General features: G+C 53.3%; 1 protein-coding gene across 12 annotated transcripts in view; it reads right to left on the bottom strand.

The window, feature by feature from the left end:
• Positions 1 to 5,948: 5,948 nt before the first annotated feature.
• Positions 5,949 to 27,152, bottom strand: part of ARHGEF10L (Rho guanine nucleotide exchange factor 10 like) — a 27,751-nt gene continuing 6,547 nt past the window's right edge. For 3 of the 12 annotated variants that reach the window (XM_080379616.1, XM_080379626.1, XM_080379615.1), the window contains exons 2-28: positions 22,625 to 22,709; positions 22,141 to 22,326; positions 21,986 to 22,013; positions 21,124 to 21,209; positions 20,907 to 20,990; positions 20,457 to 20,632; positions 19,832 to 19,948; positions 18,849 to 18,957; positions 18,409 to 18,501; positions 17,392 to 17,498; positions 17,115 to 17,192; positions 16,846 to 17,025; positions 16,510 to 16,626; positions 16,321 to 16,413; positions 15,896 to 16,069; positions 15,117 to 15,262; positions 14,156 to 14,552; positions 13,840 to 13,967; positions 13,654 to 13,754; positions 12,636 to 12,757; positions 12,266 to 12,352; positions 11,920 to 12,149; positions 11,655 to 11,809; positions 10,017 to 10,162; positions 8,468 to 8,642; positions 7,093 to 7,215; positions 5,949 to 7,009 (exon numbers count right to left, since the gene is read on the bottom strand). In XM_080379616.1, the coding sequence (XP_080235742.1) occupies positions 6,525 to 7,009; positions 7,093 to 7,215; positions 8,468 to 8,642; positions 10,017 to 10,162; positions 11,655 to 11,809; positions 11,920 to 12,149; positions 12,266 to 12,352; positions 12,636 to 12,757; positions 13,654 to 13,754; positions 13,840 to 13,967; positions 14,156 to 14,552; positions 15,117 to 15,262; positions 15,896 to 16,069; positions 16,321 to 16,413; positions 16,510 to 16,626; positions 16,846 to 17,025; positions 17,115 to 17,192; positions 17,392 to 17,498; positions 18,409 to 18,501; positions 18,849 to 18,957; positions 19,832 to 19,948; positions 20,457 to 20,632; positions 20,907 to 20,990; positions 21,124 to 21,209; positions 21,986 to 22,013; positions 22,141 to 22,326; positions 22,625 to 22,661 (3,960 nt within the window). In that variant the 5' untranslated portion in view covers positions 22,662 to 22,709 and the 3' untranslated portion in view covers positions 5,949 to 6,524. The other 9 variants (XM_080379620.1, XM_080379625.1, XM_080379622.1 and 6 more) reach the window with 9 other exon arrangements.

Here is a 27,152-nt window from a genome sequence, read left to right as displayed (position 1 = left end):
CAGGCACGGCTCGACGTCCGCAGCAGCCGGCCACGTGTGCGAGGGAAAATAAGCCAGAGATTCAGCTGCACTTTGAAATATTTTTTTTTTCTTTTTTCTTTTCCCTGCCATACAGCTGGGTTTAGCATCCAGCCATCCACCTGCAACAGGCTCTGCCCCTCAGCATCCATCCTGCTGCATGCATCCCTTAAATACGGGAGCATGCAGTTGCCCTTCTAGGGCATCGCACTTTGCTACCAGCTCCTTTAGAGCAAGAAGAGGTTGGAAAACCAGCTCTGCATCCCATTTTTTTTAAGCAGGCAGCCATTTCCCCACCGGGAGAGCGTGCAAAGAGCCGCAGCCGTTAACCCTCCGCTTCAATTAAGAGCGGGGTGAGGATTTGCACATCCAGCCCCGGCGGCTTCAATCATGTCAGATAAGGGATGAGCAAAGGACGCCAGCTCCTTGAGTTATTTTGAAGGGAAACAAGATCGAGGGGACGAAGTGATGCTCATGGGCATGGTTTGCAAGCTCTGGTCCCAAAAGGTGCAGCATCCTGAGGGAGCCCAGAGCTGCAGAAGCATCCCAGCACCTAAAACGTCCCCCATCAAGCTGGAGCAATTAATTTCTCACATTTATCCAGCCCGGCTGACCTGGGAAAGCCTTTTCCAGTGGGATTTTTACCCAGGATTTAGGGGATGCCCTTTCCAGGTGGTCCAAAATGCTTTTTTTCAGGCTGATGAGGAAGCCTGTAACCTTATTTAAAAGTCACTTTTGCTTGTAATGGAGGCACTTACCCCTCGGATACATCATTCGCTGCACATGGATTTTATTGCTGGTAATAACTCCCGGAAAGTCCTCAACAGATGGAAATTTTATTTGGCTAATCATTGCCGTTTGAGTTACGGTGAGGAAGGCACTGGTGGGGGTGACCAGCTCCGGGAGGAGGTGGGGGCTGTGACCCACCAAAGGAGCTGGGCTAGGGTGTAAATTAAGGATGCTGCAACTTTCCCGACATATTTTTATGAGATGGGGGACAAGGAAGAGGAGAGAAAATACCATTTCTTCCTATCTGGCAGAGCTCCCTTTCCAGGAAAAATAAGGGAAAAAGGGATTTTTAATTTTTTTCTGAGTTAAACAAGCCTCTCTGAACAATTCTGCCTGGAAATGACAATTACCAGCCTATTCATTTATGCATTGTGGCCATGGGATATATAGATATATATATATATGGGGGAGGTAGTGCTGCATAAGCCTTTCTAGCACTGCTCTACACACGTAACCACTCCTCATATATGCTTTTTTTTAAAAAAACCCAGCTGATTCCCATGTAAACTGCTCCCAATCCCCACTCCCCATGGGGACCACGCGTGTGACGATGTCCTTGCCACCAGAGCTGCTGCAGAAAGCAGGTTGGAGCCTGCGCTGCCGCAGAGCCCAGCCTGACGGGGGTATAAGGGCTGGATCCTGAAGGATTTGCACTAAATTTGGTGAATTCTGGAGGAATATATCCCAAATGGATTTTTTTCCATAAATATCTATATATATAATTATAGATGTGTACATACCAGCTCCAGGCTTCTTGCCCTGAGCAGGATGGGGGAGAGGGACTGGATGAAAACCAGACCCAAGATGAATTTATTGCTGTAATTAAGGTCTAATTAGTGCAGAGAGACCTTTTGGAAATAAAGAGATGGGGTTGCAAGCCCCAAAAGCAAAGGGATGGGGGGGAAAGCAGAGCCTCTCCTGCACTGTAGCCTGGGGAAGGGGCATGCAAAAAATAAATTAAAAAAATAATAAAGGAATATAACCAGGAAGGATTTTAATAGCAAGCAAGGATGTTAACCCCTAAATCCCTCCCATGCCCAGCCAGGGGGAAAATATCACCCTTCAGTGGGTGCTGGAGCAGGTAGCACCCACCGAATGGGGAGAGAAACTGAGCCCAAGGGACTTACCACTTGCTGTGGTAAGAAAATCATTTACAGATCGGGTCTGGTTTGTCAAGTATTTATTTTTAAACAAAGCTTGCTTTCATCCTGCCTGGCCGCCACTTGTTGTATTTGATAGAATAATTTCCACGCCGAAAGCCCTCCGGCCGCCACGCTTCCTCAGGACTTAATAACCAAACACCTTCAGACGGACCCCAACTTCATCCTGCGGAAATAATATTGTCCTTCCCTACTGCATATATATATAGATATAATTCTAAAATATTTATATATATGCGTACCTATAAAATATATAACACATCTAACGTGCAGTATGTGAGCGCTTTTAAATGCAGGAGCAAGGAGCAGTGCCAGGGATGCAGCACCTGGTGCAGCCCCCCAGCCCTCTCCATCCCACCCCAGCTCCTGCACCCCACTTTCCTGCAGCAGTTTAATTGCTTTCCTCTTTTAATTGCTCCTTTCAAGACAGGTTTCTCATCCCAAATCTCAGGCGAGCCCATCTTCAGAGCAGTCTTGCCTTTGCAGCTCAAAGCAATTTCTTCTTTGCTCCTTTCCCCCCCAGGCTCCCACACTGCTTGTTATGATGATTATTATTATTATAAATTTATTTCTTTTTTTTTTATTTTCCACTCGCAGCTTGAAAGGAGGAGGGGGGAAAATCCAGGAGGAATCAAACTGGCTTGATTAAAGGCAACGCAGAGGGATGATGGGCAGCGAGGAAGGGAACTGGCTTTGTTTGCATCTCCTGGGGAAGAAGCCAAGGGGAAAGCACGGCAAGGCTGCTCTCCTTTTGCAGCGCCATGGCTGGACCACGTACTCCGCCCAGAAACCCCTCGGATTCGATTTCCACACCCAAATATTGGGGAGGTAAAGGAAATTTCTCCCCCCATGGTTGCGGCCAGCTCAGGCATCTCATAACCCAGCTTATTCCCCACCAGGCACCATCCGCTTGAAGGACGCGGCTGCTCCAACATCACGCTTCCTTTGTGATGGGACATTCCATCTTGGAATGTTCTTGGTTCTTGGGATGATGAAAAAAGCCACAGAGATCCCACTGATCACAGCCCAACATCTCCATCCTCTTTGGGAACCTCTTTGGGACATACCGACATGACACACCTGTGGCGATGCCACCAGGGCACCACTTTGGGACATGCTACCATGGAAACCCTTGGAGATGCCACCAGCACACCTTTAGGACATACCACCATGGCACCTTCGAGATGTATCACCATGGAACCCTTGGGAGATGCCACCAGGGCACCACTTTGGGGACAAAACCACAGCATCCCTCACAAAGACCACCCACGGCACCTTTGGGAGGTACCACCACAGCAGCCCTGGGAGATGCCGCCACGGCACCTTTGAGACGTATCAGCACAGCACACCCAGGGGACATGCCCCCCCTCCACAGCAGCTCTCCAGGGGAGCCAAGGCACCCCACCAAGCTCTCCCCACCTTTTTCCACAGCAAGAACTCACCCTGAGGGCCCACAACCGCCCTCCAGGCTGGTGGCCAAGGCACAAGCCCACCTTAAGACCTGGCCCACCATGGCACATCCAGCCACCTCAAGCCTGCAGCAAGGCGGGGAGCAGGAGCACAGCTACACCTAATCCAGCCCCTGATCTTCAGCCGAGAGCACAACTGGAACATCCTTAATCCCTTGGCCAGGGAGAGCCACATGGCACTGGCCACCAGCCAGCCCAAACCAGGAGGAGCGTTTCAAGCACCCGGAGAGGCTTTGGGGCAGGGGCTGCTCGTGAAGCCATCGCTCTCCATCCCCTCTGCAACACACAGGAGAGCTGAAGGCTATCGAGCACCGAGGTCTGGGCAGGGCTTGGTGACAACCAAAGAGGATGGAAGAAGATAGGAAAGGATAACTCCAGCTGCCTACAGACGGGCAATGAGCCTGGTCTGGGTGGAGGCTCCCACATCCTCAGGGGTGAAAAGCACGATTGAAGCAGCTTCCCATTGTCTGTACCTGATTTTGGCCACGCTGGCACAGCAAACACCTCTCCTTACCCGCTGTGGACCATTGCAAGAGCAACTGCAAGGATGCTTGCGTGAGATGCTCCATGCATGATGGATCTCCTCTGGGACAGGGGTCATGAGCCTGTTTCTCCTTGAACATATCTGAAAGAAAAAAAAACCACAAACCAGCCCCACCTCCCAAACAGTTCTAACCCTTCAAAGTAGCAAAAATCCCCATTTTAAGTCCAAAAATCCATGCCCCCCCCCCCCCCCCCCGCAAGCTCTCTGAAGCCAGGGGGCTGTCCCAAGCCCCTGCAGCTCCCCTAGGTAGTGTCTTTCAGAGAACAAGCAAAAAAAAAAAAAACAGCAAAAAACCACAAAAAGTCTCTCTTAAAAGATCTCTGGGATTTTATATATTCATTTTTGTTGACACAGTTGTTAAAGGGAGCCTTCTGCTCAATAACATTTGCTGGGCGTTTGCAAACACCGCCTGCAAGCAGCTCAGCAGCTGCCCTGGCACAAACATCCGGGTGAGATAACGAGGCTGGAGGAAGGGATCGATACAGAGAACATCAAGGAGAAGAAAAATAGGGAAGTAATAAATAATAATAAAAAAAATCATAAGCTTGGGAAGATGAGTCTTGGTGCAGAACAGCCATCCTCCAACTGGGATGAGGGGGGAGCGTGTTCAGGTCTTGCAAAAGCATCTTCTGAAGGGTACCAGCATAGAAATAGTTGCATTTAGCGCATTAAATACACTTTTTGCCTCTTGTGCATGGGAGATGGTGGTGACCCTGCCCAGGGCTGTCCCCAGATTGGGGGAGATTGGGGTCAGGCCACTCTTCAGTTAATAACGCGGCTCATTAAGGCAGCAGCAACAAACCTCATTGGTCTGACAGCTCCCCTCTCCTTACAGGAGCCCAACACACACTGTTAGCATGAGAAACATCCTCGTTAGCTAGAGGACATCAATTTGGGAAAAAATATGGCAGGTTGTAGAGCCTCCCGGTGCCATCAGGCCATGCGTGGGGGGACAAAACCTGCAGTGGCATCTCCTCCCAGCTTCAAAAGCAGCAGCGCAGCTCGATGTGGCATCCTCATTTTGGGGTATTTTGATTGCAATTGTAGCTCAGGTGGCTGGTGAGCCCAGAGGGATGGTGTCTGGGGTCCCACAAATTGTTTTTAAGATCCTCTTGCTAAATAAAGTGCAAACTCCACAGCTGTCATTACATCCAGCTCTGCAATAAATATATATATATTTTAACTGTGCCATTGCAATCACATAGCGTGGGAAATCCTTACAGCTCCATGGGGTGATATCCCTCGAGAACCAGCTGCTTTCTCACACACCGACCCCAAAGGTGGTAAAATTGCAATGGAAAATAGGAAAAAGGGGTGGAAAAAGCCACAAGCTCTTTTGACACCCTTCCCACGGACATCACAGATGCTCATGAGGATGCTCGTGGTCCTCCAGCTGCGGCTGGTCCGGAGATTGCCCCCCTCTTCATGCCATTTCACGCAGCTGAGATAGGGAGAAAACTTAATCAGAAAAGACTTTAAGGGCAAAGAAAGAAAAACCCAGCAAAGCACATTTGATGGCTAATTAGAAAAATACTCAGAAATCGGTACAAGGCGGATAATCTTCGCTCCCTGGCAGCAGGAGCCATGCCGTCCCATTTCAAGGTTGAGCGGTTGGGAATTTAAATCTGATAATTGTAATGCTACAAATGAAAATCAAATTGAAGCCAGTTAGAGGATCGCATTATAAATTGATTTAGTCCTCGGACAAGTTTCCACCTCCCTGGCCTTGTGTTTCTCTGCTGTGGATGGAGAACGCTCTGGGTACCAGAGATGCAGGTGACAGGGTACATCCTTCTCCCCATCTTCCCTCCATCCTGCACCATTTCTGGGGAGTGCAAAAACGGGCATCTGGGGGCTTCTGATTGATTTTTGAGGGTATATGAACCCCTTGGGATGTGTTGCTGAAGCAAAGGAAAGAAAACATTAGCACCCAAGCCAAACCCAGTTACAAAATACTGCAAGGAAACACACCGATTCCTATAGGATTTATTTCCACGCTCCCAAAATTTCCTTTCCTCTGGAAACCGCGAGTACTCAACTCCCCAAAACAGGGGATTTTTGTACCAAATATCCTCAATTCACAGTCAAAAAAATGGTTATTTCAGCCAAATCCCCCCGTTTCGGCGCAGCCGGCACTCGCTGAATGCTCTTCTCATCACTATTTCTGCAGCTCCAAGTGCCCCAATATATACAGATTCCTTCTTTATACAGGTAATAATATACATCATATTTATATATATATATATTTATATATATATATATATTCACACGCAGACACACAGACACCTTTGGCCAAAGAGCCGGCACCTCCAAAGCCCGCAGGGAGGTTGCCGTTCCTGCCATTAAAAACTCCCCTCTCCCCATGCACAAAGCTGTTTGCTTGGGGGGGGGGGGAAGAAAAAAAGCAAAAAAGCCCATTTTTCAGTCTTTTCCTCCTTAAAAAAAATTAAAGGGTGATGCACCCAGGGCAGGACCACCCCCGGCAGCTTTTGGGTGGCTTTTTGAGGTAGGTGCCGGGTGGATGGGTGGGGGGGTCCCGGGGTGCTATAGCATCAATGGCACCTGCCAGATGAGCAGGGTGCTGTCGGCATCACTTCCCCGGCGCGGCGATTCAGCGTTGAAGTTACGGTAACCCCGGCCCCCCGAAACGATGGCCACCGAGGAGATCTCCTTGCGTGGGGTGTCACGGGCACAGGGTCGGCTCCGCACCCAGACGTCGGGGTCATCAGCCATCTCATAGATGGAGCCGTCCTCCTCCGTGTGCGCTGGCGTGCCACCCGTGGGCGCTTCCCGCACCGACAGCAGCTGCCCGGGGAGGTGGGAGGTGGATCGCAAGCGGTATTGTAATAAAATCCCTTTTTTTCTCATTTCCCGAGGCGGGGGACCATCCAGTTCCGGGGGTTTCTCTTCCTCACCCTCCTCTTCCTCCTCCTGATCACCCTTCAGCACATCGGGTGCCAGGGTGCTCAGCGCCACTGCCAAAAACTCCACAGGGCCACCATGCCCATTGAGGGACACCATGCCTTTTCCTGCCAAAAATAGGGGGGTTTGCTAAAAACAAGCCCCAAAATAAGGATGCATCTGCCCAGGGAGGGGGTTTGTGGGTGCTCACCGGTGATTTTGGGGATGCCCTCCAAGCGGGGCACGGGCAGCAGCACGATGATGCCCTGGTCAGTGCCCACCCAAAGCGAACCCTGGCAGATGAGCAGGCTGGTGACACGGACATGTTTTTGACCTGCATGAGCGGGGAAAGAAAAAAAATTAAAAAAAGAGGGTGAGGGATGATTTTACAGCAGCATCTTCGCAAATAACCCATCACCAGTGGATTTTTCATGGGGAACACACTCCAGAGCCCCTCAGAACCAAGCAGCATCTTTGCACAAAGGTCTCCACGCCAAGGAAAGCACTACAAATATAAACAAAAAAAGGAGAGGGAGGAAAAAAAAAAAAAGTGAGACTTCTAATGGCAAATGAATATTTTATCGCCAGGACTTAGCGCTGCACGGCGTCAAACTCGGCAAAGCAATATATCTGCGGAGATGCAACTCCAGTTTCTCCGGGAGGACTTTATTAATGACCTGTCGAGTTAAAAAGGATGAGGGAGTGCAAGTTCAAAAACGCATTAATACCCAACGCTCACTCGCCCAGGAAGAAAAGGAAGTGATAAATATTTTAACATGCCCTAAAAAAAAAAAAAAAAAAAAAAGGGAAAAGTGACTTACATGAGTATCGTGCTTATAACTAATTACACAATTATGTTGCTCTGTAGCTGGAACTAGGGGAGAGCCAACCTTGCAAGCCTGGGGCAGGCGAGAGCCGGGTGGGTGGACACAGCGGGGAGACGGTGCTGAACGGTAAGGTGGGGAAAAAAGGGGTGCACAGGGTAACGGCAGTGGGGTGCACACATAGATGTGTGCAGGGGTGCAAGGATGTGGTGCAAGGATGCATGCATGGGGATGCACGTGCGTCTGAGGAGGCATGCGAGGATGCACACGCAGTGCAAAGATGGGGTGCAAGGGTGCAGGGGTGCAAAAATGGGGTGCAAGAGTGAACGGGTGCAAAGATGGGGTGCATGGGTGCAGGGCTGCAAAGATGGGGTGCATGGGGTGCACACAAGGGTGGGGTGCACAGATGCAAAGAGGAGGTGCGCCTCTGAGGTGAGTGGGTGCACACACGGGGTGAGCGGATGCACGCGCACACGCAAGGGTGGGCTGTACGGATAAGGTGCACACATGGGAGCAACGGGTGCAAAGGTGGGATGCAGGGATGCGCGCACGGATGCAAAGGCACCACTGGCTCTGTCTCTGCATTCAATGAGGAGAGACCCCAGAGGCCCAAGCTCAAATCTTTACACCATTAACCAAATAAATTCCTCACAGTTTCTCTGCACATCAGCACAGCCATAAAGCAAAGCAACACGCCCATGGGGTGATGCCCCACCTTGCCCATTAATTGTAATTAAGAGCCAGGGAGAAAGGGCAGCTCACCCGGGAGGACGAAGGTGGTCCTGGTGGCAATATTGATCTCCTGCAGATGCTCCAGCGTCTCGGTGTGGAAGAGGCGGATGGAGGAGCCTGAGGAAAAGGCCATCCAGACCCCGCTGCCTGCCTTGATCATGTGCGTGACGCTGGCCTCGGTGTCCGGGTGGGCCTCGAAGGTTTGCTACCAGAAGGGGAATTGCAAAAATGAAATCAAAAAGTTGCTCCCTAAAACTGCTGCTGCCTTGGGCTCTCTCCAGGAGCTGCACGGGGAGGGGACCAGAGTGACCATGAGGTTCCCCCATCCTCGCTAGCTCTGGCCAGAGGACACCAAAACCAGCCCATCTCCAAACCCCTCGGGGGTTTTTTGGATGATAACACAGCGTTTCCCACCCCCTCCACCTTCTTTTTCTTCTTTAAAAGACTCATTTGCCTGATGAGCTGCATCTGCCAAATCCACCCCAAGGTGGGACAAGACCTTCCTGCTCCTCTCCAACGACAAAAAACAGTGACAAGGCTCAGCCCCCTTGCAAGAGCTCTTTGGGGATCACGGACTGGTCCATCTGCTTCCCAAACTCCCCGCCAGAGCATTTCCCTACCAGACACAGGATGCAAACTGCAGGAAAAACATCTTCTTGCATCCAAAAAGTTGCCCATGCTGCAGCCTGGGCTGCGGGCAGGACTGAGGGATAAAAACACGTCAGCATCAAAGGGTTAAATCACTGGGGGAGAAACCTGCAGGCAGCAACTTCACCCTCCCTCTCCTATGGCTTCGAGACATTTTTTTGCCTTAAAATTTATTTGATATACATATTAAAAGAAAAAAAAAAGAGGAGCTGGTATCAACCCCCTTCCCAGAGAGGACCAGCACAGAGCATCCCCCCCAAACCAGCCCAAACCAGCGGTAAAGAGAGACTTTTAGGTGATGTCCCCCTCATCCCCCACCCCACAGGGGATTTATTCCCTGATGGTTTATTCCCAAGTCTCTGGTCCCACCCAGTCAGACCCAAGACCCTACACTACACAGCTCTCCATCAAATACCATTTACACCATCCCCCAAGCATCCCACCACCACCGGTTTTTTCCTCCCCCATCACTTTTCTTCTGCAAAAATTCCCACCCGGCTCCTGTCATAAATAAAATCAGAGACTGAAAGCGAATCCAGTCCCCGATGCATTATTCATCCCCGGCACCGCCGTTAGGCTGGATTTACGACAGCTAATACATGCAAACTAAGTTTGGGCACTAAATGTGAAAATTAAAGGTGGGAGAAAGGGATTTTTTAAAAGGAAAAAGCAACTATTCAGCACTCCCTGTTTATGCAGCTGCAGAAGACATCTCCGCATCCTCTTCCTGTGACACCATGTCGGAGGGAAGGGACCCAAAAGTAATGAAAAGCAGCAAAAAGCAGCAATAAAAGGTTGGTTTGGGCACTGCATAGGCAGGGATGTGCCTGTGCCCGTGCATCCTTTGAGGCTTAAACCACGGTGACCCCCCCAAAGCCACCTCTGCATCCCCCTGCAGATGTAGCACAGGGGTCCCGGCGATGCTCCCTACCTGGGCGCGGAGGCTGGTGGCATCGAGGACAGTGACCTGGTTGGCACAGCTGGCCCAAAGGGTCTCATCCAGCGTCAGGAGAGCTCGCACGGGGCCGGTACCCACAGCCAGGCGGGTGGGCTGCTCCGCCGAGTCCCACAGCCCCCCTAGAGCAGAGATGCCAGGATTGGGGTGGGGGGGAGCAAGAAGATGCTCAGCAAAAAGGAAAATCATCTTTTGATACAGCTGAAGCTGCCCTAAAGGGCTGCTGGGGTCAGCTGCGAACGCCTTGTGCCCCCAGCATCACCCAGGATGCCTCTGAGCATCTTCGTGCCACAACCCCAAGGATGAGGGGAGTTCACATCCCCAGCTTCACCCCCCCCAGAGCCCCTTTGACCCCGTGCAAACAGCTTGTTAGCAGCAAACAACTGGCCACCTGCAACACTCCGGCACATTCCTTGCTGGAAAAGCCAAAAATTGATTTTTTTATTTATTTTTCATTTGCTCTTGAAGCAACACTCCAGAGCCAATTCATCCAGGGTGGATCTGGAGTGTCTGTGAACAGCATCCAACCTGGATTTGGATGAATTCACCACCAGCAGTGGCTGAGAAGCTTCAATAGATAATTGCTCTCCTTTCCTTATTTCCAATGCAATTTTTTTTTTTTTTAATAAAACCGTAAGAACTGAGGGATAAAAGAGCCCTTTGGGCGCTCGGACCTCTGCTCCCATCAGCAGGAGTTTGCAACCGAGCCATCTTTCAGCAAATCCTAATTTTCACGTAAAACCAAGCTATTTCAGGTAAGCTTTTTCTTTCCAAAAAGATAAGATTAAAACCCCCACCCTGCAGTCCTGCCAGCAGCTGGCTGCCTTCAGTGTGCCCTTCTGCAATTGAAATTAAATTAAAGGCACTTTAATTGGCTTGCACCGTTGCGGTAAGGTTGGAAAGGGGATGCGCAGCACCCCAAAATGCAACTGAAGTGGTTTTACTGGCTCTGGGTTGGTTTGGGTGCTGCTCTCTGCAGGTTACCTGGGAGCAAATGAAGGTTTTTGTCCAAAAATAGGCCAATGTGACATTATTTGAGGCTCTTTCCTACCCTCTAGCGACAAAGCAAAGGCATTTAAGAGCCCAGGCGAGGAGTCCCTGGGGAGGAAGGCTCTCAGCAAGCCACAGCCTTGGCCCCAGCTGGAGCCAGGGAAAATAAACCCAAAATCAAGCTAATGAAGGAAAGAGGTTTTGTGTGGATGAGGTTTGGAGGGGATCAGCTCGGTTTATAGCATGAAAAAGGTAAATCTTTTGAAGCCAAGAGCTCCGAGTGCTTGCGCATCCCAGTGTCAGACCCCTCCTCCATCCCTCGAGTGCAACCAGCCTCCCAGCAAACCCTTTGCTGCGGTACCAACCCCTCCCCAGGACTGTTTTCCACCCTTTTCCCCCCAAAACTGAGCCCCTTCTGCATTCGTCTTGGCAATGTAAACCAGCTTCCCCTCTCCCAGGCTGCAAGGAGCAGAATGAAATAGTGGGAGCAGGGGGATAATGACAAATATTTATCACCATTTTAGCAGCCAGCGTATCTTGCCGGCACGAAGAACCTCCTGCTCCATACTTTTGAGGGGTCCCACCACAAAGCCTGTCCGAAAGCATGCACGGGGGTGCCCTCACCGTTGCTGCGGGGGTAGGCGGCCACGGTTCCATCCTGCAGCCCTGCAAACAGGTACTGGGGGCTGTGCCGCAGGCAGAGGACGGGCTGCATGCCCGGGCTTTTGCAGGTCAACAAGCACTGCGTCCCCGTGTCCACGCTGCCGTAGACGGCGATGCTGGGGGGGGGGGGAGGGGAACAGGGGGGAGATGCAGGAGATGGTGCTGGTCCTCAAGGCTCGGTGCTGGCGATCGCACCGGAGGATGGATGCAGAGGCTGCGGGCTCACCTGCCATCCTGTAAGCCCAAGCACACGGTGGGATGCGGGGATGCGGGGGGCTGCTCGGTGGTGGGGTGAGGCTCCTGGGTGCCCGCCGGGCCCCCCTCGCCCCCCTCAGGGATGTACTCCATGCACAGCACCGGCGAGGCCACCGGGAAGGACTTCACCGTCCGCGGCACGGCGCGGTTGAGGGAGAAGATCTCCACCTGCCCCCCTGCACCTTCCTGCCCCCCCCCCACCTGCGGGGAGCAGAAAAGGGGTGTTAGCACCAGCCACGAGCGCTGGGGAGGGGGTCTGCAGCCAGCATGACCCAAACCCGGCAGGTTTTGCCCCGTTTTGGGGTGGGTTTGCTCACCCAGAGGTAGCCCTGCGGCAGCGAGGTGCTGACGGCGGAGAAGCCCAGCAGGGAGGACTGCACAGGGTTGTGCACGGCAGTGCCAAGCTGCAGGAAAGATCGGGGCGTGGGGGGGTTACAACACCCCCGAATTACCCTAACACATGCAGGGTATCCATGCACGCCCCAAAATTCGGGATCGAGCCACAGCCTAACTTGTATTTTTAATTTTTCCAGAGTGGATTGCACCGATTTCTGCCTTTGTAATCAGCCTGGCCGCCCCATCCAGCCCATCCGCCGTGGGATCTCTGCCTTTATTCCCCAAAATGATGGATGTAAAGGGGAAGGAGGTGTTGGGGGGGCTGGAGAAGAACTTGGCTGTTGCTCTTACCTGCAGATCGAGGGCCTTGGAGGAGAAGGCAGGCATGTGGCAGGAGAGGATGGGGCACCAGAAAGGAGCTTTGCTCTTCTTGTCTTCATCGGGACAGAGCCAGCCCGGCTGGTTCTCTTCCCCTGTGGTGAGCAGAGGAGATTGCAGACAGCCAGGACACCCCTTAGCATCCCTCCCCTCCCTGATGGGACCCCAAAATCAGGCATGTGAGGTGCAGGGCGCTCATCTCCAACCCTAAACCACCACCATCATCTGCAGACCTGGGGTACATCTCACCCCTCTCCTCCAAACTACTGCGCAGCACGCAGCCAAACAACTGCCTTGAGTGGCAGCAAAAAAAAAAAAAAGCCCCCCAAAAACAGATAATATATAAAGGGAGGGGGGGGGAGGGAATACACCCTAATGTGTTTCTTCACATTAGGCTTTAATGTGTTTTCATTTCGAACTCATGGATACAGGATTATCCCCCAGGCATCCCAGATTAAAATAAAAACAAAACCCAAACCAAACACATAAACTGGTGAAAACAAGAGAATCAAAAATCTTTCCAGCCCAGGGGGATCCGAGCACTCAAATAGGATTTCAAATGATTTTTTTTTTCCTTCCATTAAAACTCTTTTTCTTTTGCTGCAGTGGCTGGTGGAGTTAAATAGGAATAGGGATAGGGAAGCAGCAGGAGGGATGGCTCCTCCTTTGCTTATTCATATTATTTCATGGAAAATGGGTCAGCACCATCAGCACGAGAGCCAGTGGAAATCCATCACCAGGTGATGCCAACCTGGAGATGCCACCTGAGAGCAGCAAGCCGCATTTTGAGCCAGAATTACCAATTCCCATCATTTCCAGTGTGTGATCCCGCAAATGTTCTCTACCCCTTTGCTCTCAATTCCCCCCCCCCCCCCCACTGCCCCATTTCGCATCAGGATGCTGGGAGTGAAGCAAACCACCTCGCCACGCTCCCAAATCTGGCTTTTCAGAGCAAGGGTGATGGCAAGCCCCACGCCACGAGACCACTCACGCAGTCCTATCTTGGCCAAGTGCAGGCGATTCACCCAGGAGATCTTGCTCAGGGGGTTTGGGGTGATGAAGACCACCATGACGCTGATGGGGCGGCCAGACCTGCATAGGGAAAGCATCACCATGTTGATCTTCAGCCTCCTCCTGCCCAGGGTGGGAAGAGCCCATCCATGATCCACAAACTCACTTGTCCGGCTTCCCAGGCAGCAGAAGGCGGAGGCGGCACTTGTTGGCAGAGTGGATCTCCTCTTCCTTCACCTTCATCATCCTCTGCAAGGCCAAGCACCAGTCCTGGGCCACCGTCATGTTCAGGTTCTGAAGAAAAAGTCATAAAATCATGGCAGTGCCTCCAACACAAGCCTGAATCACCCCCAACTATCATCTGTGGGGCTCAGGAGGATGAGGTGACCAGCAGCCCCTGAGGGTCCACACAGTTATCACAACGCAGCCAGGCTTGGTTCCACCCGGATCATGAGTCTGACCATGCTTTGGCATGCGGATACCTGGTAGGTGCCATGCAAGGTGCTGATGAGCAGGGTGATCTGCTCCACCACCGCCAGGTCCTTCTGCAGGTCCTGCAGCTCCTGGAAGAGTCGTGGTGGCCCCAGGTAGACTTTATCTTGGGTGGAAAAATGGAGAAATGAGGTCCAGGGAGGATGCTCTATCCCACCCCACCGAAACCAGCCCAACACGGGATCGAGGGATGGGTGCTCACTGTGCGAAGCCTGCCCGGCTGGCGCGTGCTTCTTGGCACCGGCGTTGTGGATGACGACGTTGTCCTTGTCATAGGCACCACTCTCCTGCCCCACCTCCACCACCTGCACCTGCGGGAGGGCCGTGCTCCACTTCACCACGTATTTGGGACCCAGGGGCACCAGGCTGCTAATTTCCAGCTGGCCTCTGCCGAGGGAGGATGCAAAGGTGTAGGTAAATCCGTGAGCAGGCACCGTGGCTTGCCCTGCGAGCCCTGGCAAAATGCATTTTGCAAGCCAAGCCCCTCCACTGGTAACCCCACGCCGTGCACTGGTGCATGCCTGCACCCCCAGATGTGGGGCACACGACCACAGCAGACCACAAGCAGCACCTACCCTGCGTTCATCGGCCTGAAAGAGGGGAAAAATGATTAAGAAAGAGGTGTGATGGGGAACACCCCGAAGGTTTTCCTCCACAGCATCAACCTCCACTAAGCCCTGAGGTCCTAGCAGGCTCCCAGACCTCACACCAGCTCCAGGACACCACAGTTAAGAGGGGATGGGGCTTTGCATGGAGACATGTCCACAGTGGGGGCAAAGCAACCCCAAACCAGGTGGTTTCCCCCTCCAAAATAAGGTGAGGGGGTTTTAAAACTCCGTGGGGTAGAGCGAGAAAAACCCACTAAGCCCTGAAATCGAGTTGGGGAGAGGCAAGGTCCTTACGTCAGTGCTTTGCAAAGGGATTTGGGGGTCTGGGGCCATCAGCACGTACTTGAAGTTGATGTTGGCGCAGACCAGCATGTCATTGAGCAGGAAAACCTTCCTCTCCTTTGACTTGATGAGCTGCCCCCGGTCGCCGTACACCGTCTCCGTCAGCGTCTCGCAGAGCAGGAGCTGCCGCTGCCCCGAGCTCAGCAGCTGCAAAGGGGATGGAGCAGGCAGGGGGCTCAAGCCTGGGGGCTCTTGCAAGCCTCCTGTCCCCAAATTTGGTTGTTTTTCTCTTATTGCAAGGATTTTCCTCCAACCAGGACCACGCATGGCTCCCAGCTCTGCAGAAATGGCCGTGCAACAGGCTCTGGGGCTGCACAATGCAAACCCCCTTTGCACCCTGTATGTCCAGCCCCCAGGAAAGCAGAGCCCTGGAAGACCAACGTGGTCCTTTGGCAGCTGGTTTTGGGTCTCTCTTCACCCCCCAGCTCTAAATCCCAGTCCCAGGGCTGAGCTGGTGGGTGCCCCGCTGCGGTTTTTGCCACCACGGCCCAGGATATGTCGCAAGAACTTCACTTAGGGGATGTTTGGGTTTTTTGCCACCAACAGTTGCAAAATCAGGCGGATGAGACAAAGCAACTCATCCTTGCTTTTCCCTGGAGAGGAATTTCCCCGTGCCAGCCTCAGGATTTGCTTTTGCTCAACATCCTTTTGGAGAAAACCGGGATTCTTGGCTTCCCCACCCCCCTGACGCAGAAAGGAAGGTGGAAGCAGCAAAGCTCAACCAACCAGCTCCAAAACTTACCCATCACAAGGATGAGGGCGTGAGGCTGAAGGACCCACCTTGTTGAGGCTGCTGCGGTCGCTGATGCTTTTGCTGAGCTGCTGGATTTCGGCGACTTGGTCGGCCAAGCGCTTCTGCTCGTTGAGCTTCTCTGCCAAGGTCTCCAGCTCGGTGAGGGCCAGCTGGAGGGACAGGCGGTCCGCATGGCCCTTGGGAGTGTTTTTCAGCATGTCCTAGAGCAGCGAAAGGATGGGGGACAAAAGCCACCCCAGGAAAATCAGCCCTGTGGGGATTGCTACGATCGGAAGCGCTTTCAGCACCTCCGAAATCAAAGCTTGGAAGAAGATCCTTGGGATGGTCCCCAAAGCTGCAACCAAGCTGTCAACCCAAACCCATGTCCCTTCCTAAACCCTTTCCCACAGCACCCAGGTTGCAAAAAAATGGGGTGCAAAGCAAGAGAGGTGCAGGTACCGCTTGCCCATACCTGCAGGAGTAGGATGAACTGAGGGAACCTCTGGATGGGCTTCACCATCAGCCCATAGAGCGTGACCCGGTCGGCGCTGGCCATCTGCCTCTTCTGCAGGGGCGGGGGGCAGGGAAGGCAAAAAAAGCAAAGTTTTCAGTGATAACAGCACCCGGCAGCGCCATGTGCCCGCGTTTGGGTCCTGCTTACCTTGAGGAAGTCAAGGAAGGCAGGTTTGGTGAGACAAGCCTTCTTGATGAGGGACATGGCAGTGGTGAAGTTGTTGACATAGTCACTGTAGACATCCAACACCATCGACTTGGAGAACTGGGGAGAGGGCAGAAGGAGAGGTGCGATGGCGTGGGGCTCCCCCAAAAAGGAAGGGTCAGCAAAACGGGGTGGGTGTGTGTGTTTTTGGAGTGATGCTGAGGATGCTGGTGGTACCCCAGGTGGGGGTGCATCACTTGGATCCTCCCCCCACCTCAGCTATCACAGAGAGGGGTCCAGGGGCAGGTTTGACAGCGGTCCCCCAACTTTTCCTCCTACCGAGGCCACGAAGAGGTCCCCGATCTTCTCTGCCGAGTCCCACTCAGCCACGCGGGAGGCAAGGGCGATCTGGAACATGGAGTGGCACTGCAGGATCTCCTTCAGGCGAAAAAACACCACCTGGCACTTCCTAGCGCTCAGCACCTTCGGCTCCATCTCCATCAGCGGGTTCCTGTAATCCTGCGGGAGATGCCGGTGCATCAGCATCCCTGCATCCTTGTGCGCCCCTGACCCCTCCCCCCCCCAAAAAAAAAGGGGGGGTCCCCCACCTGCAGGATGCGTTTCAGGGAGTCCACGTAGCTCCGCTCACTCTGCACGATGGAGCCCAGGATGTGCCGCCGTACCACCTGCAATGATGCTGGGGGTCAGCTGGGGGGGGGCCCCCCACCCTGAATAACAGGATGGGGGGTGCACCATGGGCACAGCGTGCTGCAGAAGTGCTGACACAGCAGCATCGCTTTCTGCTGACCCGCCCTTCCCTGCTTGCTCAATCATGGGACCAAGGGGAAGCTGTGCCCCCCCCAGACCCCCCCACCCCACACTGACCTGCTGTGGGCTCAGCCCCTCGGGCATGGGCCCCAGCTCCGGCGGCGGGTGCTTCATGTCAGAGACCGTGACCTCCAGGAAACCTGTGTCCTCCTCCTCCGAGTCCCCTGCAGGGCAAAAATCCACAACCGAATGCCAAAAATCCCCTAATTTTAGACTTTTTTGGGGTCTAAAGAAGAGCCCGTGGCCCCATCAGTGGCTTGGCTGGGGATGCGGTTGGGTTTGGAGCTGCTGGCGAGATGGACTCCAGCGTCCTCCCAGCATCGCGTGTCCCTCCCGGAGCCCCAGCCACTGTCACCGGACACCAGCATGAGTCAGGCTCCCGGCAGGGACCGAGCCAGCTCCCCACGGGAAGGGGACAGAAAGTGTCCCCGGCCCCCCAACAGCCACCCTGGATGGGGGAAGAGCCCCCACCCCCGTCCTCACTCCAAGGGCGGGTGCAAGCAGGGAAACTGGGGGGGGTGGGGGGGAAGGAGCCACAAGCCACACGCCGAAGAAAATGGGGAAGGCAAAAGGCCAACACTGGCCGGCCGGCACGGCGATCCCTTACCCGAGGCCGAAGCAGCTGAGGAGGAGGAGGGTGAGCGAGCAAAGGCGGCGTCGCGATGCAGGGATGGCCGCTTCTTCCACATGGCCGCAACGCCCCGCTACGGCCACCCCGGCCCCATCCCCATCCCCTATAAATAGCCGGGCACGGGGAGGACCGGCTGGGCTGGAGGGGAGGGCGCTGGCGGCCGGGTGACCTTTTTCCTTCCCTAATTTTGGCAGGGAGGATCGCCACCCTTAGCTGCCAGCTCCGTCAGCTCCCCCTGCCCATCCCCGTGCCCGGGGGATGGGATGCTCTGCAGCACCCTGGGGACGGGATGCCCTGCAGCACCCCGGGGACCCCAAAAGCATTTAAGCCCCCACCCTGGCAAGGCTAAGGCGCATCAGGGCCATGCAGCGAGGCTGGGACACACACGCCGGATCCCTCAGGCAGCCCCGGCTGAGCCACCAGGCCACCCACTGGGATCCTACCTCCCCCGTGTTGCTCCAGGGAGACCCTCGAGCTCCATCGGGAAGGCGGCTGCTTTTCCGCCTCCGCCGCCCTCCTCCTCCGCTCCCCAACCCCTATGTGACAGCAGGAGGGTTAGGAAAACACCCCAAAAATCAGTATTTCGGGGCAGATCTTGCCCTGTGTCCAAGGGGGGCACCCATGGGTGCTGGCGTGGTGGGGTCACTGTCCTGCTCCCAAAAGGGCATGGGTGCTTGGAGCAAGGAGCGAGCCAAACCGACTGGGCTTGCATGGGGATGCAAAGAGTGGGGAAAAAAAAGTTAAAACAGAGCTTAAACCGCAGAAAATAAATCAGCAAAAGGAAAAGCTGAGAGCTGTAAGGATTTATAATGAATTTTTTTAAAAAACACCCTCAAAAAGGCTTTTTTTGGCTGTCGAAGGCAATGGGGGTTCCTCTGCTTACCCGGTGCTTCTTTCCGGTGCAGGAACGTCACCTTCCTCATCACCGCGATCTTGGTCTTCTCCAAACCATCCTTGGTGCCGCTTTTAGCCGCTTTCATCAGCTGTGTCATCTGGGCAGGGGGGCAAGAGGGACCGGGAGGCTCGAGGCAGCACTGAGACCCATTTCAGGTCTGGATCCAGCGGTGCCATCCCTTTGGGGACATCCCCCCACTTTGGGGACATCCCCTCTGAGCATCGTCCCCGTTTTCCCAGGCAGCCCGAAGGGGAGGAAGAGAAGGCAGGTGGCTGAGGAAGAAGGATGCTCTGGCATCTCTCCTCCCTCCGCCAGGACATGGCTGTGGGCAAGCAGGCGCAGGCAAAGCGGGAGCATGCAGCAAAAGCAGAGAGGAGGGGGGGGAAGGGAGGCACGAGCACATCCATCCCCTCACATCCATCCCCTCCTCACGGCCGGGGGTTTGTGTACCAGAGCACAAAGGTCGGGGGGGGGGGGTGTGTGTGTGCTTCCACACCTCAAATCACAGCGGTTTTAGCCCAAGCTGACATCCAACGTCACCTGCCCAGCCCAAACTGGTCATAAAGTCCAGCCTGGATGGTTTGGGGCTGGGAAAGGCTTTGCACTAAGTTTCTACACCTCCCAAGAATCTCCTTCCCCACCTGATTTCCACCCCGTATCGGGGGAAAAACCTTCTCAGATCCATCTAGCCCACGGGCAACCTTGCTTCGTCCAAACGCCCCTTAAAAAAAAACAAACACCCAAAAAAAGCAAATGGTTTGGGCAGCTGGAGGACGGGGAGCTGCAAGACAGATGGACACGAGAGGCAGCTTTGCGGTGCTTAGCTCGATTTTTTTTTTTTCTCCTTTGGGGGATAAATCGGGATGAATTCAACCTGGATAAATTCTGGGAGGGTGGGTTGTTTTTTTTTTTTTTATCACCCCCTGGGAAATCTGGGGGACAAGGGACAAGGGAGGGAGGAGGGACAGTACCTTCCAATCGTACTTCTGCTTCAGCTCCTGCATGTCTCTCCCCCCAACTCTTAAAGCCAGGATGTCCCTCTTAGTCCTGGCGTATCTCTCCTTTAGTCTATTCAGGTCTGGAGAAAGCTGAGCCCAAAGCAAACCAGGCGGGAGGAGAAGGCAGAGGAGGCGAGAGAAGGCAGAGAAGAGATCCAAGTAAGCAGCAAAAAAAAAAAGGAAAAAAAAAAAAAGGAAAGAAGAAAAAAAAACAACACAGAGGAGGAGAAATCATCCCAAAGCAGCACAGTACAGGCAGCATCTTCCCAAAAATCTGGCTTTGCTTGAGCAGGGAAGGGAGCAAGCGCAGGGAAAGGCAGCAGCCACGCTCCAGCAATGCCAAAATGCAACAGGAAAGGAGGGAAAAAAAAGGGGGGGAGAGGGGAAGGAAGGAAAAAAAAAATAAATAATGAACCACCAAAGTTTCAGGCTGGCTTTGCAGCAGGTGACCCCAGGAACCACAGCATCCTCTGCGGGAGCAGCTGGGCTTGATGCTCCAGTGCCTTTATCCAAGCAAACCCAAGGGAAAAAAAAAAAAAAAAAAAGAAAAAAGAAAAAAGGAAAATAATAATAATAAAACCATCAGTTCAAGCATTACCTTGGGCTGGAAAGATGCCCGCTGCTTGGCCGGCTCAGCCTCCGGCTTGGTGTCCTCGCCCGAGTCCTCGCTGTAGCTCTCGAATTCGCTGGAGCTCCAGCCCAGCTCCTCGCCCGCCCGCGGCCCCTCGCCCCGCTGCACCTCCTCGTAGATCAGGCTGCGCTCCGTCCCGGCGCCTGGCGAGCAAAATCCAGCTCCGGCTCCTTCCAGGGAGGCCATTCCCCTCCCCAGGGACCCGGAGAAGACCCCCCCAAATCCTCAGGGTCTTGCAGTCCCTCTGGAAACATATCTGCCTTCATCCCTCCCCAATCCCAGCGGTTTTCCCGGGTTATCCCCCTGAGCATCCTTTCTAAGATGCGCTTTTCCCTGCTGGAGCATGCCTCAGTTTACCCAGCTGGAAAATGGGCTCGTGGTCCCTGGGGAACCGGGGGGAGGAAGGTCTGTCCCTACCGTCCTGCTCGGCATCGAGGGTTTCACAGGGGACATCGTCGTAAATCACATCATCCTCCACCTCCGGGAACTCGAAGCGCTCACCTTTGGGCGACAACCCCACCCCCACCCCAGGGACTCAGGTCAGCACCCCAGGATCAAGCCAGGATGGAGAAACCCTTCCCAAGCCTTGGCAGGTTTGGGGGTTGTTGGGGGTTTTTTCAGCATTTTAACCCACCTTGGCAGATGCTTTTCCTCTTCCAGGTCTGGGCATCGATGTGGGGGTCTCCACCAGCCTCCCCATTGCTCACCCCCACTGGCAGCCTGCAGGGAAAGGGGTCAGGGAGCACCCCGGGGTGCAAACCCCCCAGGATCAGATGCACCCAAGCCCCCCACCCCCATCACCTCCCATTCCTATTACAGGGGTTCACAAACACAGAATAAAGCTTGTATCTGGGGCCCCCTGCCCTTGCCCATCTGCTTCCTCCTGGATTTGGGGGTCCCAGATTTTAGGGTTACGATGGCTTTTTAAGTAAGTCCAGGCAACCTACAGGGGGATGATGCAAAAGACCCAAAAATGGCTTTTTTTTAGCCACGGCCTGCTGCAGCACAGGAGGATGCGCCAGCATCGGGGAGCACAGGGAGAAGGTCCCCAAACCTGGGGGGGTCCTGACCCTCTTGCTGAACCTTGTGCCTGGGCTGCCAGGGGGGCACAAGCCCTCCTTGCAGCCAAATGGGCATCTTTTCCCCCCAAATCTGCAGCTGGGGTGAACACCAGCCCCTTCAAACACCCACCCCCACGGGTTTCTCCCTCATCTCCTTGGTTGGGGGTTGGAGGAAGCCCCCATCACCCAGTTAACCACAGACCCCCCGATGGCACCCACAGCCCCCACAGATCCCCAGGGCTGCAGGGTTCACCCCAAAACCCTGGAGCTCTCCTGCTTGTAGCCCCCTTTGCAAGCAATGGGGAGAAGCTGGGGAAACTGAGGCACGGCAGCAGGCTGCAACATATTGAACAGGGCAGGGGACAAACCCTAAAGCTGTGCTTTCTCCTTCAAGGACTCAAAAACCCCTAAAATCCCCCCCAAAACCCCACATACCCTTCCTGGGTCTCCGGCACCAGCCCATCTGCGGAGAGGAAAAGCAAAGAGAACCAGCGCTGGCACCCAGGCTTGGGTGGCACCACCCTGGGCACGTGAAGGGGACACAGTGGGGACATGGGAGACACCAGGGACCCCCCGCTCGTGTTCCTCACCGACACCGGAGCTGGCAGCACGCCGCCTGCGAGGAGGTGCCCGGAGGACAGCTTCGCCGCTCGGCTCAGCCGCTGAGTCCTCTTCCTCCTCCTCCTCTTCCTCGCTGTCCTCAAAGTCAAAGGCTTCACCGAGGTCTTCCTCCCCGTGGGGCAGGGGGCTGGGGGGCTCCAGGGCAAGATGGTCACCTGTGAGCAGAAACCCCGTCACTTGGTGTCCCCCTGCGGTGCTGCTGTACCATAGCAGGGATGGAGGGATGCAGGGATGGGAGGGATGCAGGGATGGGAGGGATGCAGGGATGGAGAGGACAGAAGAGAGCATCACCCCAAAAACCTGCAAGATGCAACAGCCCTTCATGTTTTCACGACCCAAAGAAGCTCTGGCAGGGATGTGTAGGATGCTCCCGGGTGATTCACCCCCTTTCTGCCAAAGGCTGGGTGTGTGTCCCCCCAGAAAAAGACCCCAGCTCTGGTGGGTTGACAGTACCTACTGCAGGATGGGGGGGCAGCTCAGACGAAGCCATGGCACAGGGGGTCCGGACGCTCCGCCTGGGCCCTTCCCCGAGGCTTTCCTGCAGGAAAGAAGGAAAGGGAGGTTGAGAGGGGCAATCCGCCCCCCCCCAGATCCATCCCCAGGAGAGAAGGCAACGTGGAGAGACCCCAGGTGGGATGGATCCAGCTCCGGCCGCTGTAAAACCTTGCAAGGAAGCAGAAAAGCTGCTCCCAGGTCCCAGTTTGCCCAGCAAATTCACCCGTGCATGGCAAATTTATCCCGTGCACGGCAAATCCAGCTCCGAGCATCAAGGTTGAAGGTCTCGGAGGCTGGGAAGCGCCAAGCATCCTCCTTGCAATCGATGGCTCATCCGCTCCGGTAACCAGAGACGCCCAGCACAACTCCCTGAAAGGTCGCCAAGAGGAAGAGGAAGGACGGAGCAGGGACCCCCATGTCCAAGGGACGATGCAGCAGAAAGAAACGACACCCAAGAGGCTGCAAAGCGCAAAACGGGGCCAAACTCTGCTCATGTGGTCCTGCTGGGAGCAGCAACTGGTGCACGACGGATGCCATCACCCTGCTCCGAAGAGCTGTGACCCCCCCAGCAACCATTTCTTCCACGCCTGGACCCTTATTTCCCCTGGGAGGTGGATATAGGGGATGTACAGACGCAGGACTGATCCCCCCAAAAAGAATCTATTTAATCCCCCTGTACCACAACCCCTTCAACCTGCAGCACAGCATGGGCACAATTGCCCCACATGGGTTTGCAGCAAGCCATACAGCTCCAGGGCCACCTAAATATATATAAGTGTGTATATATATGTGGGTCTAGAGCACAGCAAGAGGGAGCTGAGGTCTGGGACCACCTCCAAAATTTGCATTCACCCCTGGAAAACAAGCTAGAAACTCCTTGCAATCTCAGCACGGGCACAAGCTGACGTCGCAACCCCGCCAGGCTGCCAAGTGCTCAGCGACCCCAACCCCATCCCACTGCAAACCCCCCCAAAGCATCCAGCTAAAACCCACCCGACCCTTTCCCAGCCCTAAAAAAAATTTAAAATAAACCTCTTCTCCCCCTTCTTGACCTGCATTACCGCCGCAAATATCCTCTTCCAGCCACTTTTGCAACCAGCCCCTTGCCTCCATAAACAGGTTAATAGAGATTTGTTTGTGGGGAGGACGCAGGGACACTTATTTTTTCCTCCTGGAACTCTTTTCCTGGCGCTGGAAACAGCAAGCAGTTGGCAGCTGAGGCTGATCTCATATGTCACCTAACCTGCTTCCCATTAGCGTGGGAGCAGCAAGTCTCTTCTCTCCCCACTTCACAAGCCCTGGGTTTTATCCCTATGGATGTGATGCCAACCAAGCCATAAATCCACGATAAACCAGCCCCAGGAGATGCGACAGAGCAGAGGACCACAGGGGAGAGAAGAGAAAAAAAAAAAAAAAAAAAAAGGAAGAAGCCATATTTCTGCAGCAACACCTCCAAAAACCAACCAAAATGAGTTTAAAATAATGACACCTGGGTAAACGAAACCCAGCAGAGAGATGCTGCTTGTTTTATCCAGAAACCAGTTTGCTTAGTGGTTTGGTTTGCCCTTCCAGCCGCACAACAGCTTCTGCATTCAGAGAGGGGAGCAAGGAGGACGATGCACAGCCAGGCCCTGTGGCTTGCTCCCGGTTTTATCCTGCTAGCGGGGCAGGAGAAGGTCACATCCCATTTTGACAGTTGACATAAGCTCCCATCAGCCCGATTTGTCCCAGGGCTGGTTATTTTTCCGGCCGCGAGCACGCCTGCCCCTGAGGAGAATTACCAGCTTTCCAAAACAACCCACTGCAACCTTTAATTGGGTCTTGTTACATTTAAAAAAAAAAAGAAAAAAAAAAAAAAGGTTATTTTGCATAATTTTTCATAGCAAAACTGCTATCAGGGGTAGAAGCATCCCAGTAGCAAAAATGAAAAATGTATTCCATGGGATGGGGTGAAAAGCTGGTGGGACAAGCTGCCCTACCAGGGAGATGCCTCCAAAGCAGCGTGGGATGGCAAAAAGGGGATGCAGGATAATCCAAGAAGGACGTGGGGATGCAACGTAATCCAAGAGGGATGCAGGGATACGATATCATCCTTGGGAAAAAACGGCTAGAAAGCCCAGGGGAGCTGCCGGGTCCTCACCCCACCGGCAGCATCACGAGCTGCGGCTCAGCACCGTCTCCTTCCCAACCTGGGTGGGGAGGGAAAATAAACGGAGCTGGAGCTAAATAAAGGCAGGAAAGCAGGGCCATCTGCTGCGGCCAGCCCGACCCCTTGCCTGGCAAGCTGGCAGCTCTCGGGCTTTATTGGGTTTATTTTTAGCCGTCGCGACGGAGCGACAGGTCCCAGCTGGCAGGGACGGCTGCCAGCCCTGGGGACCCGGCCCCACTCCGAGCATCATCCTCCACCACGCTGCCCCATCCTGCCGACCCCCTTTGTCCTTCCATCGAAGGGTTTGCAAAAAAAATCCGTAATATCGCAACCGGGATTTACCCCGGGAATCCCTCCTGCTCCTCTCTGCGTCCCCGCCGTGGTAATCCCTCCTTATAAATAACCCCGGCACTATTTATAAGGGATGGAGCAGGGCGGGATAGAAATAGAAATTCGCTTTTGTCTCCCAAAAGTTTCCTCCGACTCCTTATGAATCCCTCCAGCTGGTGGCCCCACATCCCAACTTTCACCACCTGGATGATTTCCCAACGTCACCTCGATCAAAAAAAAAAAAAAATTAATTCTGATTATTCCCAGCCAGGGTAGAGTAGCACCATCCCTGGAGCAAAGCAGGGATGTTTTCTCCCCCAGATCCCCATCCTTTAAAATAATAATTCAAAAAAATCCCAGCAAAAATCTTCTGCAATTTGTTTTTTTCCCAGCCCTCATTGGGTCTGTGCAGTGCATTATCGGTGCTTTTATGGCAGAGTGGTTTATTTCCCAGTTTTCCAAGGAAAGAATTGAGGAGATTTGAAGGCATCAGTGTCGGAATGAGGGCTCCGGTGAAGAAAAATTATACTCGGTCTTCAAAATTTCCCCAAATCGGGTGTTTTGATGCAGTTGAAGGTGGAGGAGGCAGCAATAAGAAGCAAGTGGTAGGAATGAAACGATAGCAAAAGATGGGGGGTCCCCCTAAAAAAAGCCAAAAGATATTTCCCCCCCCCCCAAAAAAAAAACATTAAAAAAAGGTTTTCCCAGAAAAAAAAGCCAAAAGAGCGGGTTTGCCCCTGAAAAAAAAATTCCACAAAAAGTCCTGATTCAAAGCAATTTGGTGATAATATTTTAAATGAACTCTTGCCAAAAAGCATCATCTTATAGGAGAAGCTTTTCCTCAACACGGTGTTTCCCTCTTTCGCCTTGAAACTACTCTTCTGGGCAAACAGCCTGCAAATATTCCAGCTAAAACCCGAGACCTGGAAAACCGCCACTGTTTTCCTCCTGATTCGCTTTTCAACATCACCGCTTAACCAGAAAAAATCCATCCCTCGTCCAGCTCGTGCCGTGAGAAGTACAAACGCAGGGGGGAAAGGGGGGGAAAAAGAAAAAAAGAATCATAAAATCAGAATTATTGCACTGAATTTTTTTTTTAAAAAAAGAGCCTGTGCTGCAAAGATTTCTTGCGGAGAGACCCAAAAAAGCAACAAACAAGATTTATTTATTGCCAAAAACCTCCCCAGGCCAATGTTTACCCCCACCTCTCCTTCTCAATGTTTGCAAAGCAAATGCAAAGTTCACCCACTGCAAAACTATCCCAGTCAGGAATCTGGAGGCAGAAGAATTTGAATTAAAAGTAACACCAAAAACAGTGAAAAATTGGGATTTTTTTTTCCCTATTAGTGTTTCCAGCTCAACATTCCCAACAGCTTGGTGGTTTGTTTTATTGCAAAACTCCAAATTAAAGCATCTCCCACCAAAAGGGACTTTTCCTCCTGCTGGGGTGCTGGGATCACCTTTTTTGGGGCTGAAAAGGGACTGAAAAATCAGCATCAGGTGATGACGCTGATTTATTTGAGATGCCCCCCTCCCCCCCCCCCCCAAATTCTCCACTTCTCCCCCCATTTTGCAAACACCAGCTTAAGCAACCCATCAAATACTGGGGGGTTCCACCCTGAAAATGCATTTCTATACCTTTTTTTTGGGGGGGGGGGGGGCTAGTATTTTTGAGCAAAAGCCTGCTCTTTGCAACCTGGCACCTTGCTAAAACACATTTAATACTTAAAAAAAAGAAGAAAAAGGGTGCAAACAGAAGGAACAAAAATAGCGCCGTGACTTTACCCCCCTTGCAAGCCTTGCAGCGTGCAATGCAACCTGGTGCAGCAATGCAACCAATGGCTGGGAAAAAAAATAAATCAATAAAATATCGCTAAAAAGGGGGAAAATTACCATTATTTGCTGTCAAAATTATCCCGGAAGTTCTCACCCCTCCCAAAATTGCAGTTTCCTGCAGGTGCTGCAAATCCCAGCCGGGAAAACCCAGGAGGGATTTGCAACCGTCGC

This window comes from Falco punctatus (assembly GCF_963210335.1).
Source record: "Falco punctatus genome assembly, chromosome: 3".
NCBI classification, from domain to species: Eukaryota; Metazoa; Chordata; class Aves; order Falconiformes; family Falconidae; genus Falco; species Falco punctatus.
The sequence above is the reverse complement of the archived record's forward strand: the minus strand, read 5'-3'. Positions and strand labels throughout refer to the sequence as shown.